At 47.1% G+C, this 21,411-nt stretch overlaps 1 protein-coding gene, 2 long non-coding RNA genes and 2 pseudogenes across 9 annotated transcripts; 3 read left to right on the forward strand and 2 right to left on the reverse strand.

Annotated features, from left to right (window-relative positions):
* Positions 1–4,882: 4,882 nt before the first annotated feature.
* Positions 4,883–5,807, forward strand: LOC147971868 (indole-3-acetic acid-amido synthetase GH3.8 pseudogene; annotated as a pseudogene).
* LOC125507110 (indole-3-acetic acid-amido synthetase GH3.8 pseudogene) lies at positions 5,542–6,344 on the forward strand (annotated as a pseudogene).
* Positions 6,345–9,757: 3,413 nt separating this feature from the next.
* On the reverse strand, positions 9,758–14,201 carry LOC125509633 (uncharacterized). 4 transcript variants are annotated; one of them, XR_015604875.1, is made up of 5 exons: positions 13,998–14,201; positions 13,625–13,909; positions 12,954–13,055; positions 11,779–12,588; positions 9,758–11,666 (listed from the first exon to the last, which is right to left on the reverse strand). It is a non-coding gene; the product is annotated as an uncharacterized LOC125509633 (long non-coding RNA). The 4 variants fall into 4 exon arrangements; XR_015604874.1 differs by having other exon boundaries at positions 9,758–11,675; XR_015604873.1 differs by having other exon boundaries at positions 9,758–12,588.
* A 290-nt stretch (positions 14,202–14,491) lies between these two features.
* LOC125509632 (uncharacterized) lies at positions 14,492–20,800 on the forward strand. Of its 4 annotated transcripts, none has more exons than XR_007284161.2 (4): positions 14,505–14,719; positions 14,820–14,875; positions 20,145–20,219; positions 20,297–20,800. It is a non-coding gene; the product is annotated as an uncharacterized LOC125509632 (long non-coding RNA). The 4 variants fall into 4 exon arrangements; XR_007284159.2 differs by having other exon boundaries at positions 20,300–20,800; XR_007284162.2 differs by having other exon boundaries at positions 20,348–20,800.
* On the reverse strand, positions 15,473–19,797 carry LOC125509631 (wall-associated receptor kinase 2). Its single transcript, XM_048674648.2, has 4 exons — positions 19,369–19,797; positions 17,745–18,186; positions 17,473–17,634; positions 15,473–16,650 (listed from the first exon to the last, which is right to left on the reverse strand). The coding sequence occupies exons 1-4, from the start codon at positions 19,795–19,797 to the stop codon at positions 15,473–15,475; spliced, it is 2,211 nt and encodes a 736-aa protein (XP_048530605.1).
* Positions 20,801–21,411: the final 611 nt, after the last annotated feature.

Raw genomic sequence — 21,411 nt, forward strand, 5'->3', positions numbered from 1 at the left:
GAGTACTGGTTCCATATAATTCTCTGTATTCTCCAAAAAGAGAGACAAATTCATTGTGGGAAGATGTCAAGATTCTATTACCTATTATACTGCCATAGGTGTCTTCAATCGTGTCCTTAAAGAAATGAGATTCCTTGGTCCTTGCATAAAGAATTAAGACACGACAAGACAAGTTAGCAGGGCATTAAGAACAACAGCTATATATATGACAAATGAAAAACCAATCAACCATATACCTTGGATCAAGGATGGCAGCAATGAATATATACTTGTTAATCTTTTCAGGATCACCCCAGTACTTCTCATACTTGGTTTTCATCTTGGTAGCCATGCATTTAAATATTTCATCATCACCACAGATCACATGGTCACTCCATTCACTCAACATAAAATGTACATCAGCAATATCTTCCAAGAAGGTGTTGGTTGTAACGTACTTAGTGCCAGAAACCTTATTAGTGAGGAGATAGAAGTGTTGCAGGAATTGTTTGAACTCACGAACATACACCCAATCACTTTGAGTTGGAGGACCCCGCTGATCAGGAGTATCAGGCTTAGGTTCTGGACCAGTTTTTTCTAACTCAGTCTTGTAGTTGGGATCCTGAAGTGCATATTGCTCAAATGCCCTCTCAAATTTCTCAGCAGTCTCTAGCATTATAAATGTGGAGTTCCATCTAGTAACCACATCAACATTAATCAAACCTTTACTCGCTACCTTGCTAAGTTGCACACACTTTTTAAATAAATCCAATCTAGTTGGGGAGGCTCTCACAAACTTGATAGCACTTCGAATTCTATTTATTGGATGGCACATTATCTTTAGCCCATCTTGGACCACTAGATTAACAATATGTGCCACACACCTCATGTGAAGATACTGACTTCTTGCATGTGTACAACCCCTATTAGTCAAAGACCTCTTCATGTAGGCTAAGCAAGTGTCATTAGAACTTGCATTATCAATAGTAATAGTGCACACCCACTCAATGCCCCACTCAATAAGTAATTTTTCTAATGATTTCCCAATGTCATCCCCTTTGTGTCCATCTACCAAGACAAAGTTAATAATTTTTTTCTAAGATTCCACCCAGAATCAATGAAATGTGCAGTAAGGACCATGTAGCTTTGTTGTCTTTTTGATGTCCATGTATCAGTGGTGAGGCAAACAGTTTGACGTGATTCAATGAAATATTTTCTAAGCATAGCTTTCTCAGATTCATAAAGAGCAATGATATCTCTATACATAGTTGTCCTAGATGGTACAGTGAACCTTGGGCAAGCTTTAGACATGAACAACCTAAAACCTTATTTCTCTGTGAATATGAATGGAAGCTCATCTATCACTATCATGCGAGCAAATGCTTCACTAACTTCTTTCTCAATGTATTGCCAAGGAACCACCGAATTACCATCTTCGCTAACTTGGTAGGTAAGCTCGGACTGAGTGCTACATATGTGGGCATGATTCTTTTTGCAAATCTTCAAATGGTTGACTAAAGAAGCAGTACCTGCCGATGCGGATTTGCAACCCAGTACAACATCACAGTAGTTGCAATTAGCATGATCAGGATAATCTTTCTGAATTGTGAAGTGCATCCATGCCTTTGACCTCTTGCGACTCCCCCCCCTCGCCCCCCCCACCCCACACTGCCAGGGGTAACATCAGGATCTATTGAGAGAGGTTGATCAGCAGCAGAACCAGCACCAAGGTTAACTCTAACACTCTCGGACACCTGAAAAAATAAGTCAGGTAATTTTCATTCAGTATCAGTGACCATCAGCAGAACTAATACTAAAAGAGTTGCTGGAAAACTAAATAGGAAACACCCATGTTCAGTAACAAACTAGTGAAACCATGCATCCATCCATGTTCAGTAACTAAATAGGAACTAACACCACACATCCATGTTTAGTAAAAAAACACGCATCCATATTCTGATCCGGGAGATGAGATGCATGTTATTAAGTGTTCTGCTGCTGTATACAGTCTACTGAACAAGGGAAAAACATCCATCCATATTCAGTAACAAACCACGCATGAGATCTGGGAGATGCTTACCATCCGGTCGCGGCGGCTCGCGTCTTCCTCGGGCTCCAACGACGGATGTGACGGAGAGCTTCACCGCTGCAGCGGTTGTGGCGCGGAGCTTCTCCGATGTGGCAGATCTTGTCCTCCTCGGGCTCCCACGGCGGCTGCAGCGCAGAGCTTCCCCCGTGCGGCGGTGCCGGTAGGACGAAGCTTCACCTGCGGCAGGGAGGAGCGGGGCCCGATGGATGCGCGCGCCAGAAGCCCAGAAGAACCTGCGGTCGGGACGAGCTACGAGCTAGGGCGCCGCCGCCATGCTCTGCTCTGTGCCTGACCGCGTGCGTGAGGGACTGCTGGACTGGTCTAGGGTTGAACGGGAATCGGGAATGAAAGGCCAGTTGGGCTGGGCCTGAGGCTGATTGAGGGGGTGTCGGGGGGAACTGGGAACGTGGTGTGTCACCGCTCTGTAGGCTTTTTCGGTTTTCTTTGGTTTAACCGAATTATTTCGGTTTTAAACCGAAAAAACCATATTGAATATGGTTTGCTATTTTGCAAACTGAAACCATAACCAGAACCTGAAAAAACCGTAATTTCAGTTCGGCTTGGTTTTTTCGGTTCGGTTTTTGGTTTTCGGTTCGGTTTTGCACAGGGTGAACCATACCACACCAACCATCGAACCAACTCGTCTTCTTCCTCTCCTCATTTTCTGCCCTCCACCGGAGCTGCTGCAGGGATCTCCATTGCTTCCATCTCCTCCGGCTTCCCGCCATCCATGCGACCACCAGGCCGGGGCAGCAGATCAATCTCCACAAAAGGGTATTCCTACTAGCTCTTTGGGGCAAAACAATGTTTAACCAAGCATAATCTTAGCTCTGCTTGCAAATAAAAATAGATTGTATTCCACCCACCAGCTCTGTGCTTGCAAACACACTCCCAAGTCCAACCATGAACTACCAGGCCCTAAATGTATTATGGAGGCCCAAATTACTAATGAACCGGACTAACCGAGACCGAAACCGAGTACTTCGGTGCTACGTTCGGTTTGCATATGTTAAAAACCGAACTAAGGGGGTGTTTGGTTCCAGAGATTTTTTTGTGTTAGGACTAGAAAAAGTCCTTAGCAAACCAAACAGGCTGGGACTTTTTTAAGACCTTTTGCTAAAAGTCCTCAGAAGCACCTTCTTGTGAGTCTTTTTTAAAAAGTCCTAGGAACTAGAAAAAGTCTTAGGACTAGAGAACCAAACACCATCTAAGTTCGATGAATTCGGGTTTATCCCTCAGGTACCCGAGCAGACCGAAAACCGAGTAAAAGGTCAGGACCTGTGCGCCAGTTGCTAGCTACTCAAGTGCTTTAGGCTGGCCACAGTGGGGGTAACATAACCGGTAACATGCACTTGGGACTAGCAAACATGCTTATGTGGCACATAATTAAAGAAGAGAGAGAGGGTTAGAGTAACATAGGTAGATACCATATCATGTTAAATGCTATGCTACTTTGTGTCATGCATGGCAATAAATGTGATCATCTATGATACTCCCTCCTTCCATCTATATAGGGCCTAATGCGTTTTTTGAGGCTAACTTTGACCAAATGTTAGAGCAATAATATATGACATGCAACTTATACAAAGCACATCATCAAATTCGTATGTGAAAGGAGCTTTCAATGATATAATTTTCACATTATGCATGTCATGTAGTATTAATTTTATCAATAGTCAAAGGTGGTCTTGAAAAACGCATTAGGCCCTATATAGATGGAAGGAGAGAGTACTGGTTTATGTTACTATGCATAATGGAGGTAGTATCATACACTAGTATCATATGCATGATACTAGTATATGTTACTCCCCACTATGACCAGCCTTATATGTGAACATGGACTCTATTTTCAGTACCCACTATCTGCCAAGTGCACGAGCCCCACAGCCGCATCGGGAAGAGGCGAACCTTAACTAGTAAGCTGCCGCCGCTATATAAAAAGAGAAATAATGTGGAGAAGTTCTAGTACTCCCTCCGGTCCTTTTTAGTCTGCATATAATTTTTGTCCAAAGTTAAAGTATCTCTACTTTGACCTAACTTATAGAAAAAAGTATCAATATTCACAATGCCAAATCAGTATTGTTAGATTCATTAAGAAATATAGTTTCATAGTATATATATTTGGTATTGTGGACATTGATATTCTTTTATATAAATTGGTCAAACTTTATAAAATTTGACTTGACACAAATCTAATACGCGAAGTAAAAATAGCCAGAGGGAGTACTAGTACATCCGCTTAAATTTCTTGTTACTACATGGAGTACTTTATCTAGTGAGCCGCCATCGCTAATTGCACAGAGTAATAAAGTTAGGCTAGTCATAGTGGGAGTAACTTAGCTAGTAACATAGCGCACTCCAATTCTTTTACTTATGTGGCAAGTATTTAATGTGAGGTGGTAACATAATATGTTACGGTAACATAGCGCTTCTCAAGACAAGATGAGTCTACAAGCTAATAAATAAAGCCATCTATGACACTACTATCATATTATTTTGCATTATGAAGGTAGTAACTTAGACTAGTGTCATATGCACGAGGGAAGACCTTATCTGCAAATGTGGAGAGGAGTGCGGGTAAATTGTCATAGTTTCCTTCCTATCCGTTAGATAGATCGGACGGCCTATATTGCAGGATGGCACGCACACCATCATCACCAACTATGCTTTTTATAAGGAGTTTAAAGCATCACGAGTCCTATAACTTGTGCCGAATGTGATGGTTTAGTCTTAGAACTTGCATTTTGACCCTACCTAGTCCTTAAACTTGCATCAAATGTGCAAATTTGGTCCTGACCAATCACAGAGCGACAAATGGACGCCTGGGTCCCGGCCCGGTCAGCGCTCGGCATTTTGCAAAGAGGCCCCTACCTTTGGTTCGAATCTACCCGTAGGACATGCCAAAGTTCGCCACGAGGTGCTCCGCGTCGGCGCCGTGTTCGCCTCCGGCCTCCTGCGCGCGATCCGTTTCCTCTAGCTCAACTGGAAGGAGCTCGCCGCCGACATCGAGGCCGGCGCGCTCAGCCCACGCGTCACCGACGCGTGCGTGCGCGAGGCGGTCGCGGGCATCCTCCGGCCGGACCCCGAGCTCGCCCAGTTCGTCCGGGACGAGTGCTGCAACGACGACTGGGCCGGCATCGTCAGGCGCATTTGGCCCAACACGAAGTATCTCGACGTCATCGTCACCGGCGCCATGGCGCAGTACATCGGGACCCTCAAGTACTACAGCGGCGACCTGCCCCTGGCGTGCACGATGTACGCGTCGTCGGAGTGCTACTTCGGGCTCAACCTCCGCCCGCTCTGCGACCCTTCGGAGGTGTCCTACACCATCATGCCCAACATGGGGTACTTCGAGTTCCTCCCCGTGGACGAGGCGACCGGCGCGGCGTCGTGCGTGGACGCGGGCAACCTGGTGGACCTTGCCTGCGTGGAGGCCGGGCGGTAGTACGAGCTGGTGATCACCACCTACGCCGGGCTGAACCGGTACCGCGTCGGCGACGTCCTCCGCGTGACGGGGTTCCACAACGCAGCGCCGCAGTTCCAGTTCGTCCGCCGCAAGAACGTGCTGCTCTCCATCGAGTCCGGCAAGACCGACGAGGCGGAGCTGCAGCGCGCCGTGGAGCGCGCGTCGGCGCTGCTCCGCCCGCACGGCGCGTCCGTGGCGGAGACGCGGAGTACACCAGCCAGGCGTGCACCAAGAGCATCCCCGGCCACTACGTGGTCTACTGGGAGCTGCTGAGCACGGGCGCCGGCGCGACGGCGGTGGACAAGGCCACGCTGGACGCCTGCTGCCTGGAGATGGAGGAGGCGCTGAACACGGTGTACAGGCAGAGCAGGGTGGTGGACGGCTCCATCGGGCCGCTCGAGATCCGGGTCGTCCGGGCCAGCACGTTCGAGGAGCTCATGGACTACGCCGTCTCCCGGGGCGCCAGCATCAACCAGTACAAGGCGCCCCGGTGCGTGACGTTCCCGCCGATCATCGAGCTGCTGGACTCGCGCGTGGTGTCCAGCCACTTCAGCCCCGCGCTGCCGCACTGGACCCCGGCCCGGCGCTCCGTCTAGAGCGCGACGGCGGTCGTCCCACGAAGCACGACGACGGCTCCACCTGAATCGATTCACCCGTTGAAAGTTTTGGCTGTTGCAACGTTGCGGAGGCCGGTCTGCAGGCAGCTCGGTATCACGCCCTCGGTATTTGATTAGCCACCACCGAACACGCTGCCGTATTTCACCGTATTCCTCAGCAGGCCCCAAGTGGATGGACAACACGGTACATGGGCGGAGCAGCATTTATACCTCCAACATGGGCAACTGTGTGTGGGGCGTCTGGGGTACTAGTGATTTGATGGGTTTACAGGTCCCACTAAGAATTATGGAGGAGGTTACATGTAGAACCATCGGCAATGAATATGTGTTATTAGCACCCGAAGTGCCGCACAACATTTTCTAGAGAAATTTCAAGATGGTCCAAAGCAATATAGACAGTTGAATTTTAATTATCTAATGGCTGGTATAACTAGCACTCTCTCCATATCTAAGTCAAACTTTATAAATTTTCAACAAGTTTGTGGAAAAAGTATTAACATATACATCACCGAATCAATACAATGGATTCATAATTGAATATATTTTCACATCATATAGATTTGTCCTTGTAAATGTTCATATGTTTTCTACAAACTTGATCAAACTTCATAAAGTTTGATTACAGTAAAATCTAATATGCACAATAAAAAAATTTGAGGGAGTACCTCTTAGCAGGTAACATGAAGTAATAGATCATTAATCATGGCGTAGTATGGACATTGTTGCGGTATAATTATGGAAATAAATTATTATAATTTATTCCTTTCCTTTTATTGTTTTGCTGGACGTACCTTATCATCATGTATAACAAAGGAAGTAAATGTTTGTCATGTTCTATCATATATGTCTATGGATGTTTTATTTTGTCGTTTGGGACCTAAACAATAGGAAATGCATAGATTTGTTTTTGCAAAACACCAAAAATGGATACTAGTTGACAAAATCATAGCAAAAAGCAGTAAAAATACCATCCTAATTTTCCTGTAAACAAAGCAACCATGTGTAGTAGTGTTCTTGCACATTTTTTTGTTAGATAAGAAATTGTATAACGGAGAATGCTTTGTTTATTTCTCACACAAGAAACAATCATACAGGTTCCTAGCATTACATGTGTACATCTATTTTCTTTACCAGCTCTCTCAGAATGATACGAATACACATACTGAAGATTATTAGGATGGAATCTAGATGAATTATAATAATGCTTTTTGTACTGTGTGTATTATTTTTTATGATCACATGGATATGTATTATATTTTACAACACGAGAATTATTTGTCTTCTTATGGTAGATACAACATATATGTACGAGGCTCGCATCTAAACTTTTATTATATTAAAAGGAGATGTGGGAAATACTTAAGAAATTCTTTTTAAAAAATTAATTGCCATACTATAATTTTTTGTGTTGGTCAAACATTTCCTTGATGAATGGAGGGTTCAAATCAAATATTTCTCTTGCCTCTTAAGGGGTAAGAGGGGCCCATCTTAAGAAAGCTCCTTAAAAAAAGAGGCAGTTAATTGTTTGCTATAAATCAGTAGCTAATTACACACTAATTTGAGTATTAGTTTATATATATAAAAAGAGATGCGTTGACTGTACATGTACAGAAAATTGCCGCATATAAAAATGATACTTTTTAAGCTACTTTTTCGTTGGGCCAGTTGAACAATTATTGCACTGCAACTCTGCACACGCGGCAGGCTTATCTTGTGCCATTTTGAAAACGCGGACATGCACCATCTATTTAACCTGTGCAACTCCCATACGTTTGTACTATTCACGCAGAAGTATATTGGCTAGTATACCTTGGAAATGTCTGACAGGATGGAATCATGAAGTCCAATCCCACGAAGGGGATATCGAGCTACCTGACGCTCGGCCTCTGCAACGCCGCTCTCAGTGAGTGCCCCCTTTGATGCTAGGAATGAGGTTGGAATATGGTTAATGGTTGATGTAACAGTCCGATTACTGCCGAAGTATGATTAATGATTGATGGTTAATGGTTGATGTGCTTGTCTGTCTGTATCTATCTATCGGGAGTTGTATGATTGTTAATTAGTTCACGAAACATGCCTCCAAAACCGTACGAGTTAGTGGTAGTACTGTACTTGCAAGATATATTTCCCCCAATTATTGTTCGCTAGCCGACACCTGCATAGACTAGAGGCCGATGCCGATTGTTCTTTCTTTCTTCATTATCCTGCCTTTGGCCTTTCCATTTTGCCACTGAGAATCCGTTGCTGCTGCTCGTTCGAAAGTGTTACATGGCTCATCGCCGCGGCTCCGCCTCACATGGAAAGTGTTGCAACAGGAGCAGAATTAACCGCGTCACATGGCTCATCGCCGCAATAATTGAGGCGTCCGCGGCTTTTCGCCGTCGATGGACTTGTACTGCTTCAAGGACGGCGGTAATCTGATTGTCGATGATAGCTGTCTAGTCGGAGTTACGTATATGCGTTGTTCGATGTTGACACTTGATTAGACAAGATAGGCTTGATGATCAGGCCATGACAAGCGTTGCCCATTGCTAAATCATGCATGCTGGACCCAAGCACGATCCTGCTGTCTGCGAGGTCGGTCGTCAGGCCGTTCTTTTGTTTGAATGGTCTTCGGGGGTACTGTTGCTAGTAGGAGCGGACCAGCATGCTTTTTTGACTGCACGGTTAGGCCAACTCCACCGTACGACCCCAAACGGATCGTTCACTTTGTCCGTATTTCGTCCGTTTAAGGTGGCAATAGGTAGCAAAACAGACATGAATGTCCGTTTGTTGTTGGAGACGCCCAGCGCAGCGACCGAACCCAAATTATCCGCGTGCCCTTCACCTCCTCGCCCGCTCGCCACCGCGCGCCCGCACCCTGCAGCAGCCAGCTCGCGCTGCTCACCGCGCCAGCCCGCGTGCCCTTCAACTCCTCGCCCGCTCGCCACCGCGCGCCCGCACCCTGCAGCAGCCAGCTCGCGCTGCTCACCGCGCCAGCCCGCTGCAGCACCTGACGCCGCTCGTCCCAGCCTGCCGTCGCTGCGTGCGCCTCCTGCTGCCGCCGCCCCGGTCGCGCCCTGCCCCGCCCCGCGCGCCCGTCGTCGCGCCCCCGCCGCGCCCCGCCACCCCTGAAGCCGCCGCACCCCGGTCGCGCCCAGCCGCGCCCGCGCGGCGCCCGGCCTCGCCACGCCCCGCCCGTGTCGCGCCCCACTTAGCCACGCCGCGCGCGCCCGCTGCCGCGTCTGCCCCGCCCACGCGGCGCCCGGCCTCGCCACGCCCCGCCTCGCCACACCGCGCCAGCCGCCGGCCGCGCCCCGCCACCCCTGCCGCCGCGCCCCGCCCGCGCCGCGCCCCGCCACGCCTCGCCCCGCCCCACCCGCGCCCGCCTCGCACTGCCCGCCCTTGCCTCGCGCCGCGCTCGCCCTCGGGCAGCGGCAGCAGCCGCCCTCGTGTCGTGCTCGCGCGCAGCCGCCGCGCCGCGCCCCGCACGCTCGCCTCGCCCCGCACGCCCCTGCGCGCGCCGGCCTCGCCCCGCTCGCCGCCGTCGCCGCTTGCGCGCCCGCTCGCCGAGCCCGCCCGCCTCGCTTGCTCGCCGGCGCATGCAACAGTGGGTGGGTGGGTGGGTTGGTGGTCCCTTTTTATTTGTATGACATGCGGGCCACACTGCACATGTAAGCGAACCGAGGCGGACGAGGAGTGGCCAGAAAGCGTCCGTCTGTGTCCGCTTTGGCCTTAAAACGAGACCAACTTTGATCCAGAGATGAGGCGAAACGGACACGAAACGGACAAAAAGATAAAATGAGTTCTGCCGCTGGGTCGTCTGGTATATCCGTTTTACCTCAAACGGACACACCCAGACAAAATGGGGTCGTGCGGTGGAGTTGGCCTTAGTGCTGTTGCGTCTCCTCTGCTCGTTTTCCTCTTCTATCGAGTCCAAACTGAGACGATTTCTACTTACATTGATCCCTCCCTTTGTCTTTTTTTCTCGCCAAAAGTTTTGTGTAAAAGGGGGTGACCGCCCTGGTACGTTTGTTTTTCTGCTTCAAATGTTGGATACTACGTGCGCTGTGACCTATACTTTTTGCAAAGTGATGGTGAGGAATCCTTGCTTGGAATGGAACCGTGTCCTGCGGGTAGATTCAAACCAAAGGCAGGGGCCTTTTTGCAAAATGCCACGTGCTGACCGGTCGGCACCAGGCGTCCACTTGTCACTTTGTGATTGGTCAGGACCAAATTTGCACATTTGATGCAAGTTCAAGGACTGGATAGGGTCAAAATGCAAGTTCTTGAACCAAACCATCACATTTGATGCAAGTTGTAGGACTCCCAGTGCTTTTAACTCATGGAATATCAAGGCAACACATCAAAATCGTTTGACTGTGATGCTGGGCAACGTTTTCACGCAGGTGCCTAGATACTGCTAGCTTTGCAGTGGTTCCACCTCCACGCGTCCAGGATCCCTCCTAGTGAATGAGCTGAGTTGCTAAGCGCGTGTCTGGTTGTCATGTCAAATATTACCAGCATTGCATATTTGTCTCAGTTCAGCCTGGCTGAGTAAAAACAGGTTAAAAATCAATATCTGCATGTTGTTTGGTCGTTCATATTGCATCAGTGGTGATTTTAGGGCTAGCTGTTTGGTTGCACACATATGTGCTTCAGAAGTCGGCAGATGCACATCATACCTGTTTGGCTGCGTGCACGTTGGTGTTCTGCTCATCCCTTTTAAATTCGGTGACCTTACCATCACATTTGTAGCACAACAACAAGCATAGCATAAGAACAAACTACCTAATTAACAACACAACAACAGATAAACAACCACTGATAACCATGCATACTAATAGTAGGGTTTAAGGTTTAAGACAACAGGGGCATCCCATGCCCCCTACTTCACATCACGTGTTGATCCTGGCAAAATATAAACAAGTTTGCAGCACTAGTTCACATCATCAACACAAACTACTAACATGTTTATACTTAAGACTTCTAGAGCGCGAGAGAAATGTTGCCAATGCAGTTGTGCCTGTTGCAGCGCACCCCTGCACATGATCGAGTTGTCGTGGTTGTAGATCTGCACCTTGAGGCCAAGCCCGGAGATTCACAAGACGAGGAGGTCGCCGGGGACGATCCTGTGGCGGCGGCAGAAGTACTGCCAGCCTCGGTTAAGGACCATCTGACCCAAGAAGTTCTGGACCTGAACCCAGAACTCGCACCACTTGTTGGCCGACAGTGTAACGACGCGCGGGGCCTTGATCACCAGCCGCTACTTCATCACCTCCGTGAACTTGGGCGGGATGATGAGCATGGTGAGATCCTCCATGTCCTTGATCTGAACGTAGAAACGCAACGGCTCTCATGCCCCCTCTTCGTGGCCGGTGCTCAGAGACCGTCCCCGTGAAGGTGGTTGGCTCATGGCAGCGATCCTGCCAGGCAGGTTCACCCTTTTGAGCAAGCAATTTGTTAGGATCAGGTCCTCGGCGCCCTCGGTGCCAGCCACGGCATGCGCTCCTCCACCGGCTACGTCCCACTCCATCTTCATGATCTTGTCACGTAAGATGACTTGTGTTAGTAACAAAGCATTGGCAACACTCGAATGGGGGTTAAAAAAAACCCTCCACCCACTGGGGTTCTGAACAGCGGTGCACCTGATGTCTCCTCGAGCGGCGCAACCGAACCCAGGACCACCAGGTCCGGATACAGCGGCATAGCCGAAGCAGCCGACACCTCATCAGCCCGATGATGGGGCCTGGTGCAAAAGGGCGACGGAGCGCGGATGGCTGCCATCAGGTCAATGCCTGAATTCACGAGGCCGGCCACCCACCGGTCTTGGATATTGTTGTTTCCGGCGATGATGGGGTCAGCGGGCGGCGCGGCGGCGGGCGAGCCATCGGAGGAGAGTAAGGAGCGGTGAGGAGAGTGAGAGAGTGGTGTGAATGGAGGAGTGGACGGTGACACGAGAGAGGGAAGGGAGTTATGAGACATCCGGTCCGTCTCCCGCGCTCTCCGAAGCGTGCAGCGAAGAGGCACGCGTGGCTCTAGCGAGTCTGGCTCGCAAATAAAACTACCGATTCGCAGCCGTGTCACCTTCCTCACATGCAGTTACCGATGGCAGCCGCTCATCCAGGAGGAGTGCGGGGCCGCCGGCATTGCCTTCCTCGCTTGCGGTGGCCAGTGGCGGCGAGGAGAGGCGCAACGGTAGGTGGCAGATTATTCGTGCGCTACACCCTCCTTGCCCAAATATGTTTCTACACAATTCTTTTCCCTCCCTTTAGTAACTTCAGAAACAAGTACCGGATGCAACATCTATTGCCAACTTTTGGAATTGTTTCCTCTAGTCAGCTCTATCTCCGTGCTTTTTTTTTAGAACCTATCTCTGTGCTATTGCTATTGCTATTGCTATTGGATGCCTAATCTTCCCATTTCTTGATCAACCATTTAGCATAGTTTGTCACCATCTGCATTTAAGATCAACCTTTAACTATATATAAGCAGTAGATTTTTTAAGGAAGGGGTACAAGGCTTTGGATTTGGAACTGAATCTCACACTGCTTTTACTAGTTCCTATATCTGCAGTATGAAGTAGACACTATAAGGTGGGCATACAAACTAAATTTTCCCTTAGCAAGAACAACTACAGCCAACCACATTAAAAGACAAATACATTTTACTCTTAAGAGCTAATTTCTCTTATTTCGTTCTGAGTCAACAGAAAGTAATTCAAAAATTATGAAAACATTCATGATTTTCAGCATATGCATATTGGAAGATTTAAATTTTAAAAAATATACACAACTTTAATAGGCAGACACGTGATGAAAACCTGCAAGTCTTTTCTCTTGGTAGTTGATGTGAATTCCCCCCTTCCTAACATCTTTCACCTATGCTTTGATCCTTGGGACCCCGCTTTTACTAAGTTCTGCAACTGAGCTCATCATCAAGAGCGAGCTCATCATCAAGAGCATGCAAATAAGAAATGTATGGAATTACTATGGAAACAAGTGAAAGATGCAGATGCATATCCATGCTAAATTTGAGTAAACTAATGTATGGAACTTCATGACTGCTCGGAGATTGATTAATAGAGAATGTAAAGTTTAAACAGTTGGCAGACAACACATTTGATAGCATGACTGGTAAGAGAATGTCCAATCCTAAAGTGTAAAATTAGAAGAAGGTACATCAGCTCTGTGGCATCTACGACTTTACAAAATGGCATCATGGTTTGAACATATTACATATGGACGCAAATAATCATGGCATGATGGCAAAAAAGAAAAAATGGCCATTCAGATCTCAACCACAAAAATCCTTTTGTAACCCTTCACTATCTTCTAACCTCTACGACCTAAAGGGTAGAAAAACTGAATCAACACAAATATATGACTCTATAATCTGTAGTTTACTGCGTACATATATTTTTCCGTGAGTTTGCGGGCATAAATAAATGAATTTATTTTCATTACTGTATTGGAGACATGCAAGAAAGCTTACATTCTTTTCCAAGCCCTTGTTCCAGACTTTGAGCTCCTGGGTTTGCGTGTTCAAGCATTTCATCTCCTTGGGCTTGAGACTTTGAGAGTCAGTTTAACTCCCAACTTCAATTTTCCAGTAGTGTAGTTGTTTCACCTTGTCATCCAGCTGAAACCTCAGGCTCTCGATTTCCCCTGAAATCGCGCAAGAATCGTCCTCAGAGACCATCGAAAACTTTCATTATCACTAGCTTTCTTCTTCCCACTCGCAGCTGATTCTGGCCAAAAAAGCTCTGCATTCCGACAGCTGCAGAGAATCATTTGTGCATTCAGCAAGTAAAATGTAACAAAAATGAAACATGCATGAGATATGACGCAAATATTTTCAACTATACTTGCTCATAAGGGCGTTGTGCACTTCTAGTTTTATCAACCAACTAGCATGGCAAGATGATGGTGAGTGGTCTGATGTTCATTCTTGAACAAAATTCTGCTATTGGCCGCCGGAGACGTTCCGATGCGCGATCCCCCACACGCCTCCTCCTCCCACGGTGGCCGCCGGCGCCCTCACTACCGTCGGTGGCGGGATGGGATTAGACGGGAGGCGGAGAAAGGCGCCTCATCTCCGTGGAAGGTCACGGCGGCGAGGATGCTGCGGTCCGGAGAGGGATTTGGGGGAGAGAAGCTGCAGATCGGCGGGGGAGTGCAGAAGAGGAATGGCTCGACCGACAGACTCCAGTGCCCATCTGTCGCCCACATACACAGTCGCGTGGTTGGGCCCACGGGATGCAAGCCCAGGCCCTCTCAAAAACCGGCCCAGATTGTGGATAGCGCCGATCGGAAAGCGGATAATGAAGTGTACGTCTTCGCTTCCCGTGTGTGCCCGTCTCTTATCTCCAACAGTCCTAAAAAAAAAGTCTCTTATCTCCAACGGTCCGAAGCGGAACACGACGGCCGCCACGATCCTCGCCGCCACGGCCGGGGAGAATCGAGGATGTGCGGGCCGCAGGCGAGCGGCGCCACGGCTTCGTGAGTGGTGGGGGCGGATGGACACGGACGAGCACCTCTACCTGCTGGGCTCCTGACGCTCCCCGTCTCCCGCTTCGACGCCGACAAGGTCGATGCGCTCAAGCGCCTTCTCGCCCTCTTCCCATAGGTTCGGTTCCTCCCGTCCTCTGACGTCATGGAAATTTGAAACGATTTGCGTGCGTGCGCAGGTAGGCAAGAACGTGTGGCGGCGATCTCATTCCACCTCTTCACGCAGATCACGCAGGTTGGGTTCGGCTCGCGCCTCCTCCCCTCGTCCCATCTCAGGGCTTGGATCTCGACGGGATTTCGAATTTTCGATTGGTATAATATTGCATTGATAACAATATTTGACCTATCTTGATAAAAACTCGGTACTCGTAATGCAAAAATATTTAGTTCCTTTACATTGAATTTAAAAGGTAAGTCAAACATTTACCATCCGTCTCCATGATAATATACGATGATATTACGATCGACAGTTTATGAGAAACAGATAATAAAGATAGACAGACTGATTGATTATATTACAATAAGATCACTCGCACTGCATAATATATATCACAGTGCATGATACTACTTTAGTTACTGTATTCACACTGCATAGCATCATATTATCATTTCATTTATCCATTTGTAGAATCCAATTCCAAACATAAAGTTGTGGATATGATCTATTTCTTATAAATTTTTCTCGTTTAATGTGTTATACTGTTCCACAATATGATGCTACAATCTTCTCTCACATTCTTAATTGCAATGCCGCATCATCGTTTTCCTTAGGTGGCACTGCATTGATACCCTTTATGATACTTGCACCAGGACAGGTCTAAGGTACGATTACTCATCGGCCAGATCCCAGACTCGTCACTGCTTCCTTCTCGATGCTAAAATATTCAGCACTAACAACCGTCGAGTTGACCATTGCCGATCGCTGCCCAAGTAAACTTTCATTCTCTTCAGGGTCTTGCTGCAGTTGCACCCAGGGATGTTGCATCACCTTCCTCAACCTATCAAGCTTCTCCGCAACTTCCTTCATTGATGGCCTATTCGTACCACACATCTCCAAGCATTGCTTCGCTAGCTCCGCGATCTCTTCAAGAACCTCCATGTTGTCTTGCTTGATCCCATCATCCAAGATCTCCTGAAGCTTATTCTCCTTCACTGCAGACATAAACATCATTGATAGGCTCTTCTCTTGGTCAGAGGCATCAAGACTAAAGGGCTTCTTCCCCGTGAGCAGCTCCAGAAGAACGACACCAAAGCTGTACACGTCACTCTTGTCTGTCAACTGGCATGTTTGCATGTACTCCGGGTCAAGGTACCCGCACGTCCCTTGTACAAGTGTGACAAATTGTGACTCATCGGTTGGTGCCAGGATAGAGGCACCGAAGTCGGAGACTTTAGCCTTGTAGTCGCCATCAAGGAGGATATTGGAGGACTTGACATCACCATGAAGGATTGGTGTCGAAGTGGATGAGTGAAGGTAGGAGAGCGCGTCCGCGGACTCATGAGCGATCCCCAAGCGAGTGGCTAAGGGGATACGTCGGCCATGGTTGCCGTGGATGAGATGGAAAAGAGTGCCGTTTGGGACGAACTCATAAACCAACATGGGGACTTCCACTTCGAGGCAGCATCCCAGAAGTTTCACAATGTTTTTGTGGTTGATTTGGGATAGGATTAGCATCTCCTTACCGAACTCCTTCTTGTGTTGCTCGTTGATGGTCATGCATCTCTTGACCGCCACCTCCACGTTGCGGTTGAAAAGTCCCTTATACACAGTCCCATGCCCCCCATGACCTAAGACTTGTTGTTCACTGAACTTGTTCGTGGCTTGTTGCAGTTCTTCCTCTGAGAAGATTTTGAATGTAAGGCCTTGCTTCGACTTCATCTCTTCAAATAGTATGAGGCCACCATGCTGCCGGAAGTAGTTCTGTTTCATGTTCTGTAGCTTCCGTCTCTCTTGGATGAAGCATGCAAAGGCAATAACAATCACAATGATGACGAGCCCAACACTTGCACCTGCATGATTATCAATCCAAATATAGTTATGAGTACCTTTTCAAACTAAATTTCGGCGACTAGTGTCTTGTTTTGTTCTTTTGAAATCAAACACAGTGGCCCACTGAAATCTAGTACTGTTGTTGGAGTTATGTTTTATGCCATGGTCCAAACTCCAAACTAAGAATTTCTTGGTCGTTCAAACTATTTATTTGATTCACTTTCCCTTTAAAACTATCATTGGATCAGTTTCTCCTTCAAACGATAGTGGCTAGTTCATTTCACTACTGAGACCAGTTTTGGACGACATCGGTCTTGACAACCTGGATGGTTGTTCTGCCAGTGTGACATCCATGTCATCCAAATACTGCACACACAAAATGACATGTGGCAGCAGCAGACACCGCTTTTCGTTGCCTGATGCACAATCACCTATCAATACCTGACCACTCCGGGGTCAACCTCATTTTTGAAAAAAAAAATCAGTACCTGACCACTGATGGCGGGGCGCAAGCTCAGTGAGCTAGACAACCACTGCCACCACCATGGTCTTCGATGAAGAACAAGCGTCGGAGGCAGTCGTAACCAATATCCGATCTTCCTAGAACTTGGATAATGCCTTGCGGGCAAAACCATTGTCAAAGTCATGAAATCCAACATCCAAGAAAGGTAGGGGGTAAAGACATAAATATAAGTAGTATAGCTTTGGAGGGGAATATTGAACATATTTGAGAAAAAAACTGCCAAATCAATAGTCATTTTGGGTGGGTGGTTGGGGGGGTTGAGCTTTCCCTTTTTAGTAGTGATGATGTCTATGCTCACTCAGCAAAGAGAAGAACACACCTATGACTGGCACCGCAGGAAAATGGGGAGACTTTGGAATTGGTACGCAGACACCATTTGCCATATAGTTCCCAGGGTGGCATGAGCAACTGTATTTCCCCTGCGTATTCTTGCAGATCCCTGGGCCGCAAGGATTAGATTTTTCACGGCACTCGTCAATATCTGGGAAAGAAATGTTTTTAGTTCAAGTAGTTATACAATGTGTATACTCATGATCTACATGAGATGGTGAAAAATGTAAGTGAGGTAGAAGGCAGGAAAACGGGAGGTACCTTGGCATCCAGCCGTGATGTAAGGGTTGCCTTTGTACCCATTGGAGCACTTGCAATGGTAACCTGGATCGTTGGTGGTGGAATCAACACACGCACTATGGCTGCTGAGGCACGCATAGGTACTCATGTTCTTTTTAGCTGCCTTGCAAGTCCACGGTCTTATTACCCAGTTCGCGACAAGAGGGACTCCCCCCTTGTATGTCTCATAGAACACTTTGGATTTGACATAGCTGGTGTTGAAACTGAAAGCTGCCTTATCCATCAGTGCCATGTAATTGCAAGGATTGGCTTGCCATATTTGAGTAGTGTTGTAGTTTTCGTTGAAATAGCCACGATAATACTGTATGCCCTTTGGGACATCGGCTTGACAACAGCCAGCGCCAGAGCATTTGCCATTCTCGAGGGTGACATTCGTGCATGTGGAATAGCAACCTATTACGTACTGCACACAAAACAAACCAAACAAAACTTATATGAGATGTCCTTTTTCTCTGTGTGTGTGTGTTGGGGGGGAGGGGGTTTATATGGGATGTCTTTAACCAGAGTAACGATTTAAATGAGGAAATTACATGATTTTTATTTTAAGGAGATATTATTTTATAACCTATTATTTGTAGAAAAGTCTTGCAGATCTGTTCACACTGGTTAATGGTAAGAGTTTTTTTCTACGACAAATCAACTTCCTCTATGCACCCTACCAACAAAAAAAGACTTTCTCTATGCTATTTGGAAACTTAAGATAGCACCTAGAACTCACACATTTCTGTGTCAGATCCTCAAAATAATTATATGGAACCTAGCGGATTTATTCAATGCAATGCTCACAGCGCATGAATCGTAACAATATCTTCTCTACTGTGTTGTGGCCAAACTTCAACTTGTATGGGAGGAATCAGCACCAATTCTGAAGGTTAGAAAGTTGGTTATTTCTGAATCTTTGCAAAGTTTTTGGGAAGGTGCCATTAATACTGTAACTTGTAACTAATGCAACGATGTGAGGATTATGGAATAGCAGGAACGAAATTGTGTGAACAAAAAAGTGTGGGTTAATATGGAACAGTTTGTCCCCTCGAAAGAATAGTGATAATAATAATAATATGGAACAGTTTGGGACATGATCATGGCCTACATAGGGAACTGGAAGGTCCCTTGCAAAGAGGCATATAGATAGACTTGCTGGAAAAAGTTGGGGCTCTGTTTGTAAGGAGGGTGAGAGAATTTAACCTCTAGCACTACCAGGGGCTGGGGGGTAGAAGTGCAAGCTGAAAATTAAAGGTATCTTTCAAGCCGAATCCAGCAGAGCTTTGATGTCATAGAAAGCTCAGAAGAATGCACTGGTGGGAAGAGGTAGGAAGAATGCATACATGCTCACAAGATTAACTATTAACTATCAGACGACAACGCGTGACTGGTTCATCATTTTGTTATGTAGCATGTCCTTTGCCTGGTTCTCTGTAATTAATAACGAGATGTGTACTGAACTGAAAAACAGATGTAGGTTTCATCTTCATAATGAAAATGGAGGCGAAGAGGTTTTACTGGCCGAAAATTTATAGAAGGAACGGTTTTTCTTCCCAAATACTTTCACATGGATCAGTATAATAAAAATGCTGAAATTACTCACAGTAGAGCTCCTCATATAAGCGACAGCATTGCACCCGATGACGATAATTTTGTTATCCACTTCTGATATCGAGAAGGGCGAGTTGGTGAAGCTCAACCATGAATCAGAGTAATTCGTCGTGCGAGTGGCCGGGAAATAGCACTGCCAGGACATCCTCGTCGTCATCCAGACCTTGCTGCTGGGTATGGAGATCTTGGTCACCTCGATGTTCCATTTAAAGGGCTTCATGGTGCCGTTGATGCTCGTGCAGTTGAGGTTAAAGCCGTTGTGCAACGCGCAGTGCTTGCCGATGCCAAACGGGAACGGGATTGCGACGTCGCCGCACTTGGCCGGGCAGCCGGGACGCTGGCCTGCCGGTACATCGGCCGTGGCCAGCGCCCATATCGCCGAAAGGCAGATAAAAAGAAGCCGAGAACAACCCGGCTTCATCCTTGCGTGAACTAGTGGGTGTGTGGCTGTTTGCCCCTGAGCTCCTTGCTGTACCATGGCGCTACCGTGGGCTATAAATAGATGAATGAACAAAGCAACAGTAGTTCTTTCTCGTTATTGGCTGCCTGATTGACTACCACCTCTTATTTCCTTTTCCTTTTTCTTTTTCTTTTTGCGTGGAGACTAGAGAGCAACTATACCAGTTGACTATGGTTAAGTGATGAAGTGACACAGGCAAAGCGTAATAGCTGCATTATCACCCCTGCCTAATATGGCCATCTTACTTCCTGGCATATTTGAGACATCAATCCATGTCTGAGTCTGATTTGGCCTTCCTCATCCGGTAGGGCCTTCAGCAAGCAGCTTCCATGACCGCTTGTGTGGTTGAAGATGGAAACGAGCCTGAACCGGAACCTGATTAGGTATGTAATCTGTTGTTATTGCCATTTTCCTGTATGTTTGTAACCTCCGTTCTTTTCTCCTCTGGATTCGGCAACAGCAGTGACGTGTTGTGTGGTCACCCTCTTGGGGACGTTGTCGGGGAGCTCAGGTTCCTTCCGGTTACGGCACGGCGACGTCTTCGGGAGGCTTGGATCATTGTTTGAAGCATCTTCGTGTGTGGCAGTCTCATCGCCAGTATTTTGGGATCTTTCTGCTCGCTGACATGGTCGACGCTCCACGTCATGGAGCAAGAGGGCGGAGAGCCTCTTCGGTAACAGTTTGGCGTGGGCAGTGCGGCGAAGTCCGGTGGTTCCTCTACGAGACGCGAGTTCATTCTTGGTTGGCTTCCGTGGTGCTTTTTTTTTTGTGTGTGGTTCAGCCCCTCCAGTGCTCATCCTCCCGGATGGTGGCGTCCAATAGTGCATCTCTTGCTCATTGTTTTCCGTTGCTTTCTTTGTTTATCGGTTTTTATTTTGATCGGCTTTGTAAGAGGTTTTTTCAACACATTGTATCATTCAGCCATGTGGCTTTATATATAAAGCAGGACGAAACCATATTTCAAGGGTTGCATGACGAGATATATTCTTTTTACAATGACAATATAGGTTTCGTTGACATGCTAGATTGTTGATGAATATGTTTGCTAATCTACTAATTAGCCACACTTCCAAGTATATTGTTATTATGCAATTTGGACAGCTTGGCGCCCGTGGATTTCTCCAAGCACACAAAATAGTGTTCAGCGAAATGCTTGTGAGACTGTGAAGAATAGCTTTTTGTTTTTGGTCGTTTTCACTATGCCGTCGTACCCACGGTAGTGTTGAAGTCTGTCTTTGTATCTTTCAGCAACTCTGCTACATTTAAATTTTAAGGCCACCTTGTAAATGAGCATAATAATAATAATAAAAAAAAAGCTTTTTAAAGGGAAAATGATCATCGAAAGTACTAATATCCAGTTTGTTCTCCAACGAAAACAGTTTTGATCACTAGTGGCGCAAACAAAACGATTCACTTCCTGTTAAAAAGACATTTCTCGGTCAGTTCAAATAGTTGACGACCCCAGACCTTCTAACACGTTTAGTACACTCATTGTTTGGAGGGACAAGAAGACTTGGGACTTGGCTGTCTTCGTGGGACCCTTGGAATTCCGATGATAGTACATTTTTTTTGAAC

This window comes from Triticum urartu, chromosome 5A (assembly GCF_056163025.1).
Source record: "Triticum urartu cultivar PI428250 chromosome 5A, HENAU_Tu73, whole genome shotgun sequence".
NCBI lineage: Eukaryota > Viridiplantae > Streptophyta > Magnoliopsida > Poales > Poaceae > Triticum > Triticum urartu.

Excerpts from the sequence above, each read along its gene's own strand:
- LOC125509631 (XM_048674648.2), bottom strand. The coding sequence starts at position 19,797 with ATGAAGCCGGGTTGTTCTCGGCTTCTTTTTATCTGCCTTTCGGCGATA. Across the intron at positions 18,187-19,368 it reads CTTATATGAGGAGCTCTACT|TACGTAATAGGTTGCTATTC; the intron begins GTGAGTAATTTC and ends TTTTGTGTGCAG. Across the intron at positions 16,651-17,472 it reads TCCTGCGGTGCCAGTCATAG|GTGCAAGTGTTGGGCTCGTC; the intron begins GTGTGTTCTTCT and ends ATAATCATGCAG.